Source organism: Rissa tridactyla, chromosome 1 (assembly GCF_028500815.1).
Source record: "Rissa tridactyla isolate bRisTri1 chromosome 1, bRisTri1.patW.cur.20221130, whole genome shotgun sequence".
Taxonomy (NCBI): Eukaryota; Metazoa; Chordata; class Aves; order Charadriiformes; family Laridae; genus Rissa; species Rissa tridactyla.
In genome coordinates this window covers 57,917,691-57,936,667 of record NC_071466.1, presented here as the reverse complement: position 1 = coordinate 57,936,667, position 18,977 = coordinate 57,917,691, and the positions used below count along the sequence as shown (strand labels likewise).

The window sequence follows — 18,977 nt, the reverse complement described above, 5'->3', positions numbered from 1 at the left end:
GTTGACTCTGCTCTGCACAGGGCTGGTCTAGATGATCTCCAGGATCGCCTTCCAGGACTTGGTGATTCTGTGATACCTAGTCAACTTATTTTTAACATAAAATATAAAAGGAAACATGATTTTGCATGACTATACAGGTGTTAAAAAAAAAACAAAACCACACAGTAAAAATATTACGCAAACAACTTTGCTAATACTCAGGCCTAAGATCAAAGAGGCTGATAATACACAAGCTATCGTAAATATAGCTATATCCACCAGATCCTTTATTCCAGGCTTGTGAGTGGGGATAAAGAAATGACAACGAGACACATATATCAAGCCAGAGCTAAACAGTTACCAAAGACTGAGAAATAGTGTTACCAAACTAATCAGCATAAATGTCATATAATCAGCCACTGTTGTACATCCTGCTCCAGTTGTGTCTAAAGTGCTGCCATCGTTGGTTTGATGGATTTGCTTTACGTCACTGAGGTTCATCTTGTCTGGCATCCCTGCTGAGACAAATAAGAAAATATAGTATGATGCATGCCTTGTCACTACTGGCAACGTTATAGCTAGAACAAATTTAAATATCCTCAGCACACAGACTGTCACAGTTTGGTTTCTAATTCTCATGTTACTGCCAAATTCAAAATCCTTTATAATTGCATCTAGAAACACATACTATACTATACAGCTATTCATCGTTGAAACTAGTTCAGAGGCCTGCCAGCTCTGAACAAAGTTGTTCTTGTAAAAATATATCTCAACAAACATTTGCAGACTGAAGTGAACAGTTTTGCAGGTCCCAGTAGTACCTAAAAGTCCGTTGCTCACATCTTTCTTGGATTTGAAGGAAAAGGGAAATAATTTAATGTGAAATTGCTTGTGTCTGGGTCCCAATATTATTCCAAAATAACATATACCTGATGGAAGGTATGCAGCAAAGTATACTTGTTGCTGTATAAAACCTCCATTTTGGCACAATTTAAACAGACTTTACAACATTGTAAGGCAAAATTGTAAAGCTAACTTTAAACAGGAACTCTTTTACTGAGTTCCCAGCTGAATATTTGTACTTTTTTGTACCAAGGTAAATATTTCTCTATCTCAAAACAGTGCCTTGTATGGAACAAGGATGTAATCACCCATTATATTTCCTCTGCCTGGTTAAGCAATCGGAGACAGAAGGTCTTGCAGACGCTTTCAGATTTGACAGCATTGTCAGCTGCTTGTATTTGTTATGAATACTTCTAGACTGTCTTAGCTCATATAATAACTTGTAGCATGCCACTATCAATCAAAATTAACAAGTCCAAATTCAGTGTTATTACATGCAACAAATATTGACATTGTAATTACACTGAGACTGAAAAAGGCTTCGTATAAAGCAAAGTCAATATTTATGTAATTAGGTCAATACATATATAATTCAGAAGGTAAGCTCTACTGTTGGAATAGCAGCATTAGAAAGAAGCTTAGCTCTACTGAGCTGACATATTGATTTTACAGTCTGAGTTTCTGCATTATTATTAATTGTTTAGGTACTTCTTTCGGTATCATTAGGAAAGATGAATAAACTACTGATAATTTTTTATTATTATTCAAAGGGATGGTGATGAAGTTTAAAAATTTTAGTCAGGGTGCTATCTTCTTTGTTAAGCTGGTTTAACGCAAGCTACAGAGAACCCTTATTTTTAAAAGGAGCAACTTTTTTGGTGCTTGTGTTAAAAATACTCTTTTCTCTAAAAGCAGCTTGAAAGCTGCTCTTTCTGAACTTGCTGTATGTACTCAAATCTCCTTCCTGTAGCTTTGAAAAAATGCATTAAGGGAAGAGTCAGCTAAAGTCAATCATGCTGTCTGAGAAACCTGCTAGAATGAATTTGTCTGCTTTGCTGCTGTACTTAGACAGCAGAATATACTGCTATTTTGTGTGGATTTATCGATCCAGTGCTCTTGCCCGGAATTTGTGAAAATTAGCTCTATGGGTACAATTCAAGTGGACATACAAGGAGGAAGAGTGACAATAGATGTTGAGAAGGAGGCAATACAACTTCTACTTATCATGCACATTCAGTACCCTGTCTAGAAAACAATCAGTCACTCAACACTTCACTGAATGGATGTTTGGTGGATCATCAAAGAGGGTACGTCAAGGTGCTTTTTTCTGGGAAGTTTTGGTAGTAGAACAACAACAGAAAAATGGTTTGGGTCATTTCACCAGAGCGTTAGTGAGGATTTCCCATATTTGAAAGACTAATTTCAACAGACAGTGAAAAATTCAGCTCCCACCCCTGCAACAAAGCAGTTCACCAAGTCCTATAGGCATAACGGAACAGATTTTTCCCAGTGTATTTACAAATACGCTATCACCATAGTGAAAGACATGGCCTTATATTAAACATCCAGGATATCACTTATTATAAAAGATAAATATAATAAAAAGAAAAATATTACTAGATCTGGCAGTTAAAGGAACAACAGGGTTCAGCTAAAGTATGCGATCTGAATCTGAAGGCAATGTGACTAGATATTAATTACTGACTGGAGACTCAGGTTTAATTTCTAGTGAAAATTTCATTGACAATATTATGGAAAATAGGACGAGAATACATCTGATTTTATGGGAAATATTATCTCAGTTTTTCTTTTCTTTCCAGTCTTAAATACATACTGCAAACTTTGGAAGTTCCCATGAAAAGAGTGTTTTAAAAAAATGTCAAAACCTACCAATACATTTTCCTTTGATCAATCAAAATCCTGTAAAGTATTGAATATAATCTCTAATGTTACATGCATATACTGTTAGGACTGCAGTGCAAACGTACAGCGAGCCTTTCGCCTATTCAGTCAACCCCATAAGTCTATGCCACAACTTTGACTTTATTGAAATGAGAAGTTCAAAAAATATACTTAGACATGTTCCTGTGAAAAAAGCACTGAAGAGAAGACCACGCCTAAAAAATAGTCTATTTTAACAGAACTGTGGGGTTTTTTTCCTGCAGAATGCTGTCTTTTTTTTTAAGCTATAACTATATAATATATATAAAACTATGTAAGTATAATATATATAATATATAATTATATAAAATATATATAGTATATAACTATATAAATATAAAATAGATATATAACTATATATTTAATTCCTACACATAGGCTATACTTTCTATTTAAATAAGTAGTTTCTGTTGCCCATTACACATCAGGATTTAAACATATATGTCACCTTTCATATATCAAAATCAGTAACGAAAATGAAACTTTCCTTTAAATGAAATTAACTTTCATAGTTCACAGCAAACTTGCAATGAGATCTTTCCAAACATTTGTAGCTGAAGAGACTAAAACCAAAAGCAAACTTGTTTGATTTTAGTTTCCTCACGTCCTAGAAGCTGAAATTATGTTATAGAAGAGACATTTAACTTTCCCAAATATAAATGTCTACTTTAATATCAAAATCATACCAGAGATAATATTTTGACTGGAAAATGGCAAAATTCAGATATTTCAGCTGACATTCAGAGTTTTGTTCTGAAGAAAAGCTAAACGTGCAGCAGAGCAGAAAATAAACCTCTTGGGAATTAAAATACAAATATAATGTTTGCATGAACATGTATTAAACAATGTTGCCAAGTATCACATACCTGTCCCCAGCATCACCTGTGAAACTCAGTGGCTGCAATTTAAAGTATTGTCCTGCTCTGGTTTAGAAAAAAAAAAATCAGTAAAAGAATTTCACCGAACATCGATGATCAAGGGACTGGAACACCTCTCTTATGAGGAAAGGCTGAGACACCTGGGTCTGTTTCGCCTGGAGAAGAGATGAATGAGAGGAGATCTTATCAATGCTTATAAATATTTAAAAGGCGGGTATCAAGAGCATGGGGCCAGACTCTTCTCAGTGGTGCCTGGTGACAGGACAGGGGCAACGGATGCAAGCTAGAACACAGGAAATTCCATCTAAACATGAGAAGGAACTTCTTTACTTTGAGCGTGACAGAGCACTGGAACAGGCTGCCCAGAGATGCGGTGGAGTCTCCGTCTCTGGAGACATTCAAAACCTGCCTGTATGCGTTCGGGTCCAACCTGCTCTAGATGACCTTGCTTTGGCAGGGGGGTTGGACTAGATGATCTCCAAAGCTCCTTTCCAACACCTACAATTTTGTGATTCTGTGATTGTGATAAATAGCACGCTATCTCAATATAGTGTAAGAGCTGCAGAGTATTTCTAATGGTCTTTAACATCTTCTAAAGATATTTAAAGATTTTGAGAGGTAATACTGCTGGTAGCCTTGAGAGCTGACCTGTTATGTTCTCCAGAATAGCTATAGCAACAATACAATTTCTTTCCAATATTCAGCAAGAGCCTTTGATCTTCATTTGAAAAGTCAAACCTAAAGTCATGGAAGATTTTCATTTGACATGGAGCTTTTCTCCTGAGATTGTCAAACTATTACAAAAATGGGCTATGACTTTTGAGCAGTAGATGCTTGCCTACCAAGGGCCATGCTGGGAATTGAAGCATTTTAAATGTTTTAAATGGAACATCCTCTAATAATGGCCTAGGTTGAAACCCAACCATAAAGTGTTTGTGTAACTGTAGTCTAACATCAGAAATCTTGCTGTATCATCTTCTATCTGCTGAGTAACATATATCAGAACTAACATGGCTCTTCAAGGGAAAGTGAAGCTGCCAAATGAGCTGCTGTGGGAATCCTATTGGATACAAACCCTTTCAAAGATTTGGAGAGCAGGAAGAACTGGATTTCTCTCGATGCATCATTTTTATGGTGTTCTGGAAGATTCAAAATACGGTCTTTATGGCATTTGCTATAGGCCTTAAATATAAGGAAGACTTTGAGTAAGGATGGAACTGTGTTTCAGATAGAAAAAAAATGCAGAAAGTGGCTTTTACAAGACAACATTCCTGTGAAGCTGTATGCAAAACTCTTCTTAGAAGGGCAAATAATTATTTCAATTGTTATATGTAAGCTAAATTTTGGGATCTTATAAGACATGAGCTGTGAAGAAAACCACTGATAACTAGTTGAAATTCTGTCCCAAAATTCATGAGAAAGATCATGAAGAAGCTTTATGAGAGGTTAAAGAAATACATAAAGGTCAGATGAATAGACCAAAAACCTGATGTGCTGTAGATGAATGTTTAAACATGAAGTTGGAAATGTAATTTGCAGTAATGGGGTACCTGGAAAAGGATGACATGTAGGCATCTTGGTAATGAATTTATAGATATCAGTAGGAAGCAATAATATTTTGGGGATGTAGAAGATAAACTTGGATGTAACTGATAAAGTAAACGGAAGAATTTGTAGGCAAAGCCAAAAAGAAGAATAGCATAATGAGTAACAGGAAGGAAGAGACTGTGATATCAGAGCAATGAGTTCAGGAATTTGCAGCTAGCAAGAGCTAAGACAATTTCCTTACTGTGTCAAGTAAACATTGACACTAACTAATATCAACATATTTTTGTAATATGAAAGAAGACGTAATATTAGTTTGATTCCTGCAATTCACAATAATGAGGTCTCAATAATGACTTTACGCAGTTAAACTTCAAAAAAATGCATTACTTGATTTTAACAAAAAAGAAGCGGAGAAAAAAAAAATATTTATTTTCAATTGTCATTCCATAAATTAAAATGACATATTAGTTACCAAACCTTTTTTTTTTTTTGATTGCCCAATCTTTTGCCATTTGGAACTTTCAAAGTTTCTAATTGATGTCTCCTCCCTGCCTTTTACTGATTTTTTGCCAGGTCTTATTCCTGACTACATAATATCATGAAAATGCTTCAGAACATAGTTATACTAACTAGATCACAGAACTGTGTTTAAATACCTCAGACAGGCTTCAGTTTATATGTAGCAGTTGCTGTGAAAACTTGCATTTAAAATACTATATAGATTCCTTTTTTGAACAGTAACTATATGTAAGAAAAAAATATTCAGTATCTGTCAGATCATTCCCCAGCTAGTGTGTTTAAGTCATTAATCTTAAAAACATCACAAAATAGTTATAAGTGTCCAGTGCTTAGAAAGAAAAGTAGAAACGATGGACCACCTCTACTATTATTTGAAGACTCTTCCATGAGAAATTTGTATGATGTTGGATAAGAAGTCTCAATGAGGGGAGAAAAAAATGTCTGAGAAGAACTATGTTGTGAAGGATACCTGGCAAAGGACTAATTTCTTGAGGCCATTTTTGTGTTTTTATGACTCCATCTGTACTTGGAAAAGCTAAGGGATGTCCCTAAAAGGAAAGCATATGCTATATTATGCTTCAACATATGTCTTATAGTACACTTATAGCAGTGCATGTATTCACCGTCTTCGGGAAATGATGTAGTGCAACTTCTGCCCTGTCCATTGCTCAGTTAGTGAAATGGGAAAGAGCAGGGGGATTGGAATGGACAATCTCAGAGTTCCTTTCCGACCTCAACAATTCTGTGATTCTATAAGTTTTAAATGTTTCACAATTCAGCGCTAGTCATGAACAAACAAGCAAACAAAAAAGCCCCACTGGATTTCACTAGCAAGTAGTGCAGAGGGAAGGAACTTACATTGCTTTACCATTCTTTGACTATACCACTTTTGAAGATGTGAAGTGATATGAGAGATATGTCTGCTGAGGATTTAGTCAGGAATCAACCTAGTGAAAAATATCTCTGCTTTGTTTAGTTTAACTTTCAGTTAATGAAGGAGAAATTAACAGATGCTAAAGAAATGTCAAAATTTTCAAGCATTTTTCCAATGAAGCTTTGAGGATCTTTAGGCTTTAATTTTAAAGAAAAATAAATTATCTAGCATTGCATGTTAGTTTGCCATATCTGAATTACAAATCAGTTTACTCAGCTGAGCTGCTTAATACTTCAAACTTGTTGTCTTTCAGTGAAGCTCCATTTGCTACAAGGTTCATGAGGAAAGAACAGAAGAGTCAACGTTATTCATTTAGAATGAATGAAAGCTTTTCCATTATGGAATCTATTGTTATATAAACATACATATAACTGCTGCCTGATCAGTCAAATTAATGAACTAGCACAGAAAACAGGCTTCACTGGTACTAAAATTGTGTGTTGTAAACCGATTTTCGTTCCTATCCCCTTGTGTCTTTCTGTGAGGTCTAAAATCTTAATTTGGGTGCAATAAATTATTTTATCTGATTGTGCCAATTCCAATAGCTTATCAGTAAAGGTAACATGAAAGAGAAAAGAAGGTTCAAAATCACAATGAACAGATTTTGCCAAAACAGTAATTTCTCTGTTTCACTACTTGAGTCTGCCTGTGACCATTGCCTGATGCTTTTGAGGTGGGAGAAGCAATACGATACAGTGAAAAAATTAAATAATCAGTCAGTTGGGACTCCTAACTTCTGGCATTCAGTGATTAATGTGTGCCTTGGAGCATAGGGATACATATTTATTATCCTTGTAAAGTACATTGAATGATTCTCATAATTCTTATAAATTCTTGCTACTTTTTCTACAGCCACTTTTTGCCTTATACAAGGAGAAACCAAACCAAAGCAATGAAAGCCAAAATAAAAAAAAACAACAAACTGAAAATGTGCTTGCACCTCAGTTGTATGAGATCATTTTTAAGTGTGAAGGCCAGAGTCCTTAAAATACATCCATTAAAAACAATTCAGGAAAGCTTTTTTAAAATCACAGATGAGCTCATATTTTGGCAGAGCAGAATTTCATCTGCTTTGCTATATTGGTTGTATGGGTCAGTTTGTGTCAGAAATGATAAGCTTAAATGCGAGCACCATCTCAAATGCAGCATAAAGGAGCATAATGCTGATGCTGAAGTGGTGAGTTTAAGAAGATAACAACAGATGATATGTAAGGCGCGATTGATTCCACTTAGTTTTTCATAGCTGTACAGTCTACATCTACAGCTAGGATTCACTTGGTTAAACATAGCTGTCTACAGACATTTTAGATGCAGGGGAGGGGAGCTATCGCAGTTGGCATACAGCTGCCCATCCAAAAGAAGTCTGATTCTTATCCCTTTAAGAGTGACATGGACATCCTAGAGCATCTCCAATGGTTTTTGGCACTTCGGTTTAGCCAACTGAATCCTGCCCTGCATCAAAGTTAGTTACTGCAACTCCCATTATAGTGAATGTAGAGAAATAAGTAAATACAGAAAAGGAGATGAAGTATCCAGACATAGATATTTAGTCTGAATTTGGACAGATGAATCCTATGCTTACTCACACAACAGGTTCATCACTATGTTACCAGTGAATATTTTCAGACATATTCCCTGACATTATGCTTTGTGTCTTATATTTTCACTTATTCCTAAACCCCTCCCCTTCTCCCTTTAAATATTTTTGTTTTCAGCATCTGGTGTTGAAGTGCAGGAGAATGGAGGGCTGCCATATTGCTATGAAAATAGTGAATGTCCGATGTGTGCAAACATCTCTGAGAAGCCAGTACTTCATGAAAGTGTTTCCTGCTAAAGTACAGAAAGAGTCATTGCAGCTATATTTACATAGCTAAATACACATCCCAGAAAAGGAGATCCTTTGGGCAAAGTGGTGTTGAGTGGCTTATGTCTACCGTGCTCAGAGACAGCAATACCTAGAAGAAACTGCTAAATAAATTACCAATACCCAGTACAATGCCCTGAATCTCCTTCAAGCCACACGCAGTAGTCTCCTTGGGTCAAAGACCCAGTTATCAGTTTGCTTGTTTTGAGTTCAGAGTGCCTGAAAAAACCACGAGGGCTGTGCTGCAACCCACCAGGTGGTGTTTTTATAACATGAAACTGAAGCAGTACATTACAGGCTCTGGGATATGATATCCAGGCATGGGAAAGTGTTTTGAAAATAAAAATCCTGCTGTTGAGGGACTTTGTAGGGCAGAGAAATCCAAGCCTTCGGCCGTCTGGTTTGTGTTGCCTTTTGGAAGCAGTCCTTGGAATGAATTATCCACAGAACTTGAGGTTTGTTTTGGAGGGTCAGAGATGGGTTTCCTTAACTCTGAGCCATGGAGTGAACTAACATTTATGCAATGTGGACAACGGGAACTGAAACCAGGAGAAAACTCACAAGCTATGTTACTTGACAGCATAGATATAGCCAGTGAAATCACTGAAATTTGGAGAATTGCTTACTATATTAGGAAGGTTCTGTACTGTGATATAAATTCTAGCAGCAAATTCTTAACGTCCTCATGAGTCTCACCTCTGTAATTGTCCAGTCATTTCTTTCATTGAAATGCAATTTTGGGTTTTCATGGCCGCTCCTAAGAAAAGTAGCTCAGGAAACCTGTATCAGATCCCAGACAGGACTTTGAGTAGGAGTACCAAAAGAATGAACCTGATCTATACACTACAAGGCAATGTGGAACAGGGAGATGGTGCTCACTTAGGAGCTAAGTCAACTGAAAATTTACGTTTACCTTGCCTCCATAAAGAGAGATAATCAATGACTAGGAGTTTTGTGTCCTTAAGTGAAGTGTGGTGGTAATCAAGCCATCATTAGATTTCTTTTTATCTCAGAGTAGCTTTCTTGTGCTTTATCCAATCTATTCTTAAGTGACAGAGCTTTCACCAGTTTCCCCAAGGAAAACTATGTCACTGGCCATATAATGCATTATGCTGTAGCTGATGCAGGTAAGAACTCTTTGAAACACAGTGTACTGAGCTGTTATTAGCTTTTGCTCTCTGCCTATGCACTAAACATAGATACTGTTATGAAGAAAGTTTTTGGAATAGGTAATTGGTACTTATTTGGAGGAAATAATTTGATCTAAAATCATCCTTTTTGACTTTATGTATTTTAATGATCATTGTAATAATACACAAATCAACACAAATAGCAATTATAAATGCTTGGGGAATATCAAGACGCAAGTAATCTCACCTATAAACAAAGGAATAGTATTACTGTTATTTGTTAGAAAGCAATTATGAAGTCTGCCTAATGGCATTAGCTAAGAGAATTCTTCATGGTTAACCATATATTAGGAAATGAATCCAACGTATCATGTTTAACTGCACATATTTTATGAAATCTGTATATATGAGAAATAGAGTGTAACCAACGATCTTAGCATAAGTCTGGCAAGTCATTTTAACTACAAGAGCAGCAGACATTAAGTCTCTAGTCCAGCATTTGAAAGTTTTCTTTCAAAGTTGACAGTGGCATTTGTTTCACATTATACATTAATGAACGTTTCCATTTAGAAAACAAAGCTTTTATGAGTTAATGTAACACAAACAAATGGTGTCACAAACAAAAACATTTCCATTTATTTCACATTCTTAAGAATGAGAAAGAGATAGCATTATTTTTCAAAATGGTTAATGTATACTTTTTTACTTGTAGGTCAGTTTTAGCATGTATGAAAATATTAGAAGTCTAAAAGACTGTTTTATTTTGCATCTGAGGTAGAGAGAACCACAGTAACCTTCATTAGATCTATTCCTATTGCTTTCTCATGCAATAGTTTCTAAATTCCTGTTCATTATAACTTTAATGCTCTAGAGTGCTGGAAGCAGCATTGTCAATAACACCTGCTTTAAATGAAGAAATCCATCTTTTCAATCCTTTTCACTATTCAGGAACTTCTAATCTTTATCATTAACCTATGCAAAGGCTTCATAATCAATACGAAATTATAATAGGGCTAAAGTCCCGTAAATTAGACTGGGTAAAAGTAAGCAAATTCTTCATTCTTTGAATTTTCATCTGATCAGTACTAATTTCCTTCCTAAGAGACAGATATCCCATATAAATTACTGTCCTTTGAAACAATTTATCCATGTGATTATTTTTTTACTTTGCTGTAGGAGGTTTATAATCAACAATTCTGGTTTATACAAAACTACCATCTAGAAGAGAGAGGTGAATTTTGAAATTCCTGAAAGCAATGTTTGTACTTGGGTTGAGGCAGAACATTACCAATTAGGCCCATTAAGAAAATGAAATGTTTTTCAATTTTATTTTTTTTTAGATCATTCAGATTCCCAAGATTTATGGCCCAATTTCACTGTAGAGTTCATTATTTTACTGTTTGAGTGGATGCTGTTTTTAAATAAAGGTATAAAATCAGCCTTTTACAGAAGAGAAATCTGAACTAAATTAATTTCCTTGTTAAGATGATGAAGTAACTGCCAATTTTTTTCAGGTCAATCCACCTAGAATTCCAGTCATTCCACTTTCTGTTAAAAGAAACATAGCCTGTAGATTAGCTTAATCCCCCAAAACACTGATACATTAAACTGTCCTTCTTAATTTTAGCCGTAAAACATATTTAATGACATATTTCCACAATTTAAGCTGATTAAAGACTGATTAAGCAGGTCTGCTTGCAGTTATTTCCTCATCAGGTCTTCCAGGTGTGGGCTATAAACCCACCTGTTGCCATGCTCTGGCATGTGCAAGATCCCTGTAGTGAACCTGTTCCCAGAGGTGAGCCATCAGATCTGTGATTTTTCTTGCTGAGCTGGTTTTACTGCAGCTTGAGCTTACTTTTAGAACCACCCCACGGTGGGATCAGATAAGTGCTGGCAAGAGGAAGAAGGATCATGCTGTTATAATCCGGGAAAGGACTTAAGCTGTCAGCTAACCATAACATCGTAAAGCACCCAGAAACAGACTGAGAAAAATGTATAATCCACTGTTGATATCTGACCTGAACCACATCAAAGACTGAATTACTGACGAAAAAGGAAGTGTAGAACAGTAAAGAAGGTAGACATGCTTGCCTCCGTTCCTTCACTGTAAACAAAAGCACAGTTTTTCTCCTTACAAATAAGAATGCAACACTGAGATTCTCTTTGGTTGCTGATATCTCTTCCTTTCTGGGATAACTTTTGGTTCCTCAAGTCTTAGCTATTATGTTGAAAAGGTATCAAAAAGCATATGACTGAAAAGAATATAGTTCCTGATGTCTTCTTAGAAATGCATTTTCTATTCAGATTATGAGGTTTAAAAAATAAAATTTTTGATAGAAAATTTTGCTCTCCGATTTTCATTTCAGAGACAGTCCTTTCTGGCAGAGTTTTCAATTTCTTTCAGGGTAGATGAATGCCTGTGATAAATACTGTGGTGCTTGATGACGTATATTGATCTGCATCCCTCAGTGTGTTCAGTGTTATGAAATGTCATCGGAAGTCTTGTGTCTCAGTGCATCCCACAAGTACAGTATCTTTGATCTGAAGTCACTAAAAATGGAGAGTTAAAGATCAAAATAGGTGCATTCTTTAAGTTTGCAGATAACTGTCAGGCAATTCAAAGACTAAACCTGGAACCTGTAGCAGTTTCACCTCACCCTAGGAAAGCTGGCCTTGCAGAATTCATATCAACATACAGCCTTCATGCAAATATACGGTTCCAGTTCAGCAACGCACAAATAGTGCTGCTTCTGTTTGGCTCCCACGCATCTGTCCCTGAACGGAAAAAAACTTCTTTCCCCTTCATGCTCCCATAGCCCAACAAAGCTGACTGTTGACTTGATTGGCTCTGGTCGACTGACTGAGGGAAAGTAGTTTCTAAGAAAAGTAAGATATCAGTCTCCAGGCTTGTAACAAAAAAAGTGAATAATGTAATAACAAGTCTCAAGATAACATGTGTAAAAAAAAGGAAAAGAAAGATTGAGGAAAAAAGACTATTTCCTTGTTTTCCAGATTGGGAGTTTGGATATGAGGGTAGCCAAAATAAAAAGAAAACCTATATGGTTTCAAGAGTTTCTTCTTAAAAATACGTAAGCCATGTATGTTCCTTACTTCTAACTGAAGGGGAAGGCTCATCTAACTTAACTAACTTAAGCGTAAAGAAACGGAACTGCTATGTCTGGTTAATTTTATGATTTAGATATATTTTCAAAACAGGTTTTTAGTCACAATGCAGCTCTTCAAAGAGAACGGAAGTACAGATGGATGAGAAACAGCTGAACTTTCACAGTTTAGGTTTTTAGCCTGAAGATATTGATCCAAGAGAGAAAGAATTGAGTAAACAAAGAATGAGGGTTGAAAAACAAAGAGAAGAGAAGAGTGAAAGGTGACCTCTATCTAAAGTAACACTGTGTAAACCTGTAAGTTAAAGGCACCATAAGTTTGCACTTTTCTTTTTGTTGGGAGGCACTAATTTTGGCTTTAAAACTACTTCCAGTGGGGCATGGCAAGTTGAGCTGTGCCACTGTCAGTGAAGAGGCATGTGAAAATATTAAAGAGACTAGCTTTTCATGCATGATTAGTCATGGGAACTAAGGGGATACACTGTGGAGTCATTCTCTGAGCTTTCCTTTCATTTTAAGCTACTAAGTTCTTATCCTGCCCGCTCACAGTCCTTTAAGCATAAATGTTCTACTTGAACCCAACTAAGTGTCAACAGACCAAGACCATCCCCAAGACCACCACGCTCCTGTTCTCTGTTGAAGCATTAGCACTTGGCAGGAGAAGCGGAAATGATAACAGTCACCTTGGCACACATCACCACTCAGATTTTTCTTCTTTTAGATGAAGAGAAGGAAGGTTGGACTCAGATCCCACAGTCAGTGCAGCAGAGAAAGCTTTGCAAGAAGCCTGTACCCAGAAGCTTATGAATGTATACCAGACAACATAAGAACAATAATTCACTTCCCTGACCTTCCGTGTATGTTTCCTAGGTATTTTTTTAAGTTGAGATGCATACCTTAGTACAGCTGTAATTTCTTGGGAATTAATAGAGAGGGGAATCCTTCTAGGGGAGCAGAGCCTGGATATGAGACAGTTTAAAGCATATGATAACTCTTGGGGCCCTGAAACTCTTTTTGTTTTCGGATAGTCCTCTTCCAGAAAATGGCAGCTGAATAATGACAGGACTGCTCTACAGAAAACCAGAAATTTGTTTTTCAGCCTGATGCCAGGGATTTGTGATTTTATGTAGAGATTAGAAGCCGTGAAGTCACTGGCATATGTTTCAGTGATTGTTCAGGATGGAGAAAGCAAAACCTGGTGCAGATTATACCTTTTTCTAGCAATACAGCCAGTCCTGAAGCAAGCTATCTTCTCAGGAACATTAGGCCTTTCCCTTTCGAGGGACTCCAAATGGGAGCTCTGAAGGAAATTAGAATGTGTATAGGGTGAAGGATTAGAGTGACTGGATCATGAATTAAAAAAAAAAAAAGTTCACTATATGGTGAAAAAAGCCTACATCTTAAGAAAAAAACCTGAGTTATTTACTTAGATCTTCTCTTACACACTAAATGTCAAAATAACTTCTTGTATACTTAAAAGCATTTATCTTGGGAACTATATCCAGGTTGGGTTTATTTTTATTTTACCACTGATACATATTTGTTAAAGGCTTATGGCAAAATTAGCAGATGAGGTCACACTTCAAGGAAAGGCAGCAATGGAGACATTAAAACAGGTATACTACTGAACTAATACCATCAAAATCTACAGTGTAAGAGACCAAGACTAAAGTTACACAAACTAGAAACTGGGCATGAAAAGATGGAAATTCTTACAAAACTAAAAAGGCAGAATTGGAGCAGAATGAATGAATGCATTCAAAAGCTAATGTAAGTTAAATGACGAAGGAAATTCTCCAAAAATAGTTCAGCAGAATAAGCAGATGAACTAAACTGCTGAAAAGACAGACTCTAAGTTTTTAATAAGTCAATAAAACTATAAGTCTAGGAATGTCATGTAAGCTTAAGTGGTAGTCATATCACCTCTTTCCTCCCTTGTGGTGTGCCCTCCTTCTGTGTGCCCTCTCTTTCCTTCAGGCTCATGGATGAGTCATATCATGCTCCTCCATCATTCTCCTCCACACAGTCTCAGGATATGTTCAGTACACTCTGGTCATGCTCCACCAGTTTTTACAGTCAGCAGGGAATTAGGGAGCAGCAGAGCTCCTCAATATGTGCAGCAGGAGAAGAGTATCAAACTCCAGCACAGCCCTGGACACTGAATCAAGTTGGTATCTCCTTGCTTTGCCAAGAAAGCTGTCAAGAAACACAGCTCTGAGTTTGGGACCAGGCTTACAGAACTTTGAGAGGTGAGATGAATTCTCCCAGGGGTTGCTGCTATGTCTATCTGAGCACTGAGTGTGACTCTAGTACAGACCATGCTTGTGCTGGTGGGGTTCAGTCCTGCAGCACCTGAACAGGCCTGGCTTGGTGAATGGAACAGTTTCTGTTGACTGCCCAGTGATCCCCAGGCAAAGTGAGGTGTTGAATCCAACCCAGGTCCATCCAGGAAGACCCGTCAGGAACAACAGGAAATGGGGACAGATACAGGACTGGAAAAGAAGTTTCCTTCCACATTGTTCTGAGGCCATCCAGGAGACAGGACTGCAGATAATTACATCCACAGAATAACTCAAGGAAGGCCTAGGTGTGCCAAAATGAGCTGAAATCATAGAATCATAGAATGTGTTGTGTTGGAAGGGACCTTTAAAGGTCATCTAGTTCAACCCCCCTGCAGTAAGCAGGGACATCTTCAACTAGATCAGGTTGCACAGGGCCTCATCTAGAGCTCTGAAATGGGGTCTTGGGTCCATGGCCAAGAAGGCATGGGTGGAAGCCACAGGTGACGCTGGTCAGGGCCATTGAGGCTTAGATTAGGGGACACGGGTATATCTCTGTAGCAACTATCTGAAAATAGACCTTAATTGTGCAAGTTTCACAGAACCCCCAGGCCGCAGGCAGCACCCCAAGAACTCATCCACTTTCTGGAAGGGTGTCTGAAGCTGCAAAAGGTTTTTGTTTCGCTTGTTCCTCTGAGTATGGTACAGGCACACAGTTTGGATCACACAGTGTGGTACCCACACACTGCTGGGTACAGTGTCCTTCACACACCACAAGTCTCCCTTCATTCCTCCTGTTGTGTGCACCCATCTCAGCCCTCTCCTGCTGGAGTACCAACTGTGGGCTTTAGAAGAGACAGGCAGGTTGTTAGAGCCAGCCTCAGGATGTTCCTGCTGACACTGGGGAGACATGCCAGTAGCTGCTAGGGCACTCTCTGGGGATTATCTCCAACCCGTTTTTCTAGAATACAATCTGCCTGTGAATGACTGTGGTCCTCTAATCTGTATATATTGCTGTGAACTTTGTCCTCCAGATGAACATATGGTAGGAAAGTGAGAAAGCATCTGGGAACAGCAATACAGTAGTCAGTCATTATGAAGGACTTACATGCTGATTTTGTTTCTTCAAATATATGTGAAGGAGAGACCCTGCATCCAGCTGCTCATGGACTACATCTATGTTCCTAGCCAACATTCAACGGAGGAGTCTGAGAAACACAATCTTCCCAAAGAAAAAGAGGCCTTTGAGACACTTGTCTGCTGACAATATGCAGTGAGTAAATATCTTTCTCCAGAAAAGTCTGGAGATAGGAGGAGGAAAACCAGACATCCTTCTAAAAGCTATTCTCTATGAACTCTTACTAAGAACTTGTCAGTGGGTCTCTCTCCTGGCTTCCTTACCACAAAATGTCTCCGGTTCAAGTTCTCCTGAGGAAATGAAAGCATCCCCTTTCACTGTTTTAGGTGTCAGCCTTACAGCAGGTGGCTGTATTGGGATTACACAGCTTTGAAACAGGAAAAAGGGGATAGTCAAGGTCTTTCTCTTAAGTGGATGTCCAGGTTTTTATTTTTAGTTGTAAATTATCCATTGCATATATAAAACATGCTAGGAATTTCAGGGATGCATAACTCTCTTCATAGAATCATAGAACCATTTTGGTTGGAAAAGACCTTTAAGATCATCAAGTCCAACCTTTAACCTAACACTGGCAAGCTACCACTAAACCATGTCCCTCAGAAATACATCTACACGTGTTTTAAATACCTCCAGGGATGGTGACTCAACAACTTCCCTGGGCAGCCTGTTCCAACGTTGACAACCCTTTCAGTGAATAAATTTTTCCTCATGTCCAACCTAAACCTCCCCTGGCACAGCTTGAGGCAGTTTCCTCTTGGTCTATTGCCTGTTATTTGGGAGAAGAGACCGACCCCCACCTCTCTACAACCTCCTTTCAGGTAGCTGTAGAGAGCGATAAGGTCTCCCCTCAGTCTCCTTTTCTCCAGGCTAAACAACCCCAGCTCCCTCAGACACTCCTCATAAGACTTGTGCTCCAGACCCCTCGCCAGCTTTGTTGCCCTGAGGTGCTCTAGCACCTCAATGTGTTGTAGTGAGGGGCCCAAAACTGATCATGGTATTTGAAGTGCAGCATCACCAGTGCCTAGTACAAAGGGACGTTCGCTTCTCTAGTCCTGCTGGACACCCTATTTCTGATACAGGCTAGGATGCTGTTGGCCTTCTTGGCCACCTGGGCACACTGCTGGCTCATATTCAGCTGGCTGTCAAGCAATACTCCCAGGTCCTTTTCTGCCAGGCATCTTTCCAGCCACTGTTCCCCAAGCCTGTAGCGCTGCATGGGGTTGTTGCAACACAAGTGCAGGACCTGGCACTTGGCCTTGTTGAATTTCATACCATTGGCCTAGGCCTATTGATCCAGCCTGTCCACATCACTGTGTAGAGCCTTCCTACTCTGAAGCAGACCAACACTCCCAGCCAACTTGGTGTCATCTGCAAAGTTACTGGGGGTGCACTTGATCCCCTTGTCCAGATTGGCGATAAAGACATTAAACAGAACTGATCCCAGTACTGAGCCCTGGGGAACATCACGTGTGACCGGCTGCCAATTGGATTTCACTCCATTCACCACAACTTTTTGGGCCTGGCCATACAGCCAGTTTTTTACCCAGTGATTCATACACCCATTCAAGCCAAATGCAGCGAGTTTCTCCAGGACAATGCTATGGGAAATGATGTCAAAAACCTTTATGTTTCCTCTATGGAAACAGAGTGGAGCACTTTCTGTGTGGCTGTGTTCCCTGCTATATAGACTGAGTGTGTGGGGAAAAAAAAAGGCTAACACTGTTAGCTACTAGAGAGGACTGTTTCTGGAGAAGACCTCAGTGTAGGAATGTAACAAGTGAACGCAGCCAGCAGGGCTGCTGACAGCGACCTGGACAGGACCCTCTGCCTTCCAGCGTCTTACACTGATTTGCCGATTCCACCAAATGGGCAGGAGAACACAATCCTACCAGAAGATGCTAATCCATTTGAGCAAAACCACTGAAAATCCTCAGATTTATGTGTAACAAAAGATTATTTCAATAGCCCGACAATTTAGCCATATGTGTGCTGATACTATCACTGAAATGTGCACTTGCCACTTGATCCAATCATCCCGTGCTGTAGTCTTTCCGTTCTCCAAGTGTCTCTTTAAACAACTTAGTCTAGATCTGATTTATAGTAATATATTTCTTTGGTGGAGATTAAAGGCAGATGAAAATACTGCAAATAATATGCCTTTTGCTTGAGTAATCTAAGTCTTTTCCATGGGAACCTATTCCTTTGTTCAGTATTAGCATTGAATTTCATATTAAAATATAAGGAATTGAGATTTTGGTTGGACTAGAGAATCTGAAAGGCCCCTTCCAACCTAGGCAATTCTACGATTCTGTGATTCTGTGATATCAGCCAAGACTATGTAGGCTTCTACAAACATTGGTTTATATATACTACTATCAAGCAGAAAGCCGTTGTAAACAAAAGAAAATAAAAAAATCTCACAATTATTTTCAACACAATAAAAAATTACATCACTGTTAAAATTTTTGGTTTATGAAAAAAACCTTAAAAATATGATAGAAAAGAATTGTGTATTGAATGGCTTTAAAAAGAATTTTCTTGGAAAAAAAAATGTCTGGGAGACTGACTATTTTAAGCAAGTTGTGTAAGTTTTCTGCATTCTCAGCGATTGTTTTTGCTTCACATAAAACATCTGTGACAAACTTAGTAACAATATAGTCACTATTCAAGGACAGAAAAAAAGAAAGGTGTGGTGTTTGTAAAGAACAAAACAGATCCTCTGTATTGCTAAGCATTACTGAAAGCAGGGAGATATCTTGCTGTTTAATCCTTTCATTGTCACAGTGATCAACCCTCCAG

At 38.1% G+C, this 18,977-nt stretch overlaps 1 protein-coding gene across 1 annotated transcript in view; it reads right to left on the bottom strand.

Annotated features, from left to right (window-relative positions):
- Positions 1-336: 336 nt before the first annotated feature.
- Positions 337-18,977, bottom strand: part of GPC5 (glypican 5) — a 736,580-nt gene continuing 717,939 nt past the window's right edge. Inside the window, exon 8 of the mRNA XM_054188939.1 lies at positions 337-497. Coding sequence (XP_054044914.1) covers positions 337-497 — 161 coding nt within the window. The remainder of the gene's footprint in view (positions 498-18,977) is intronic.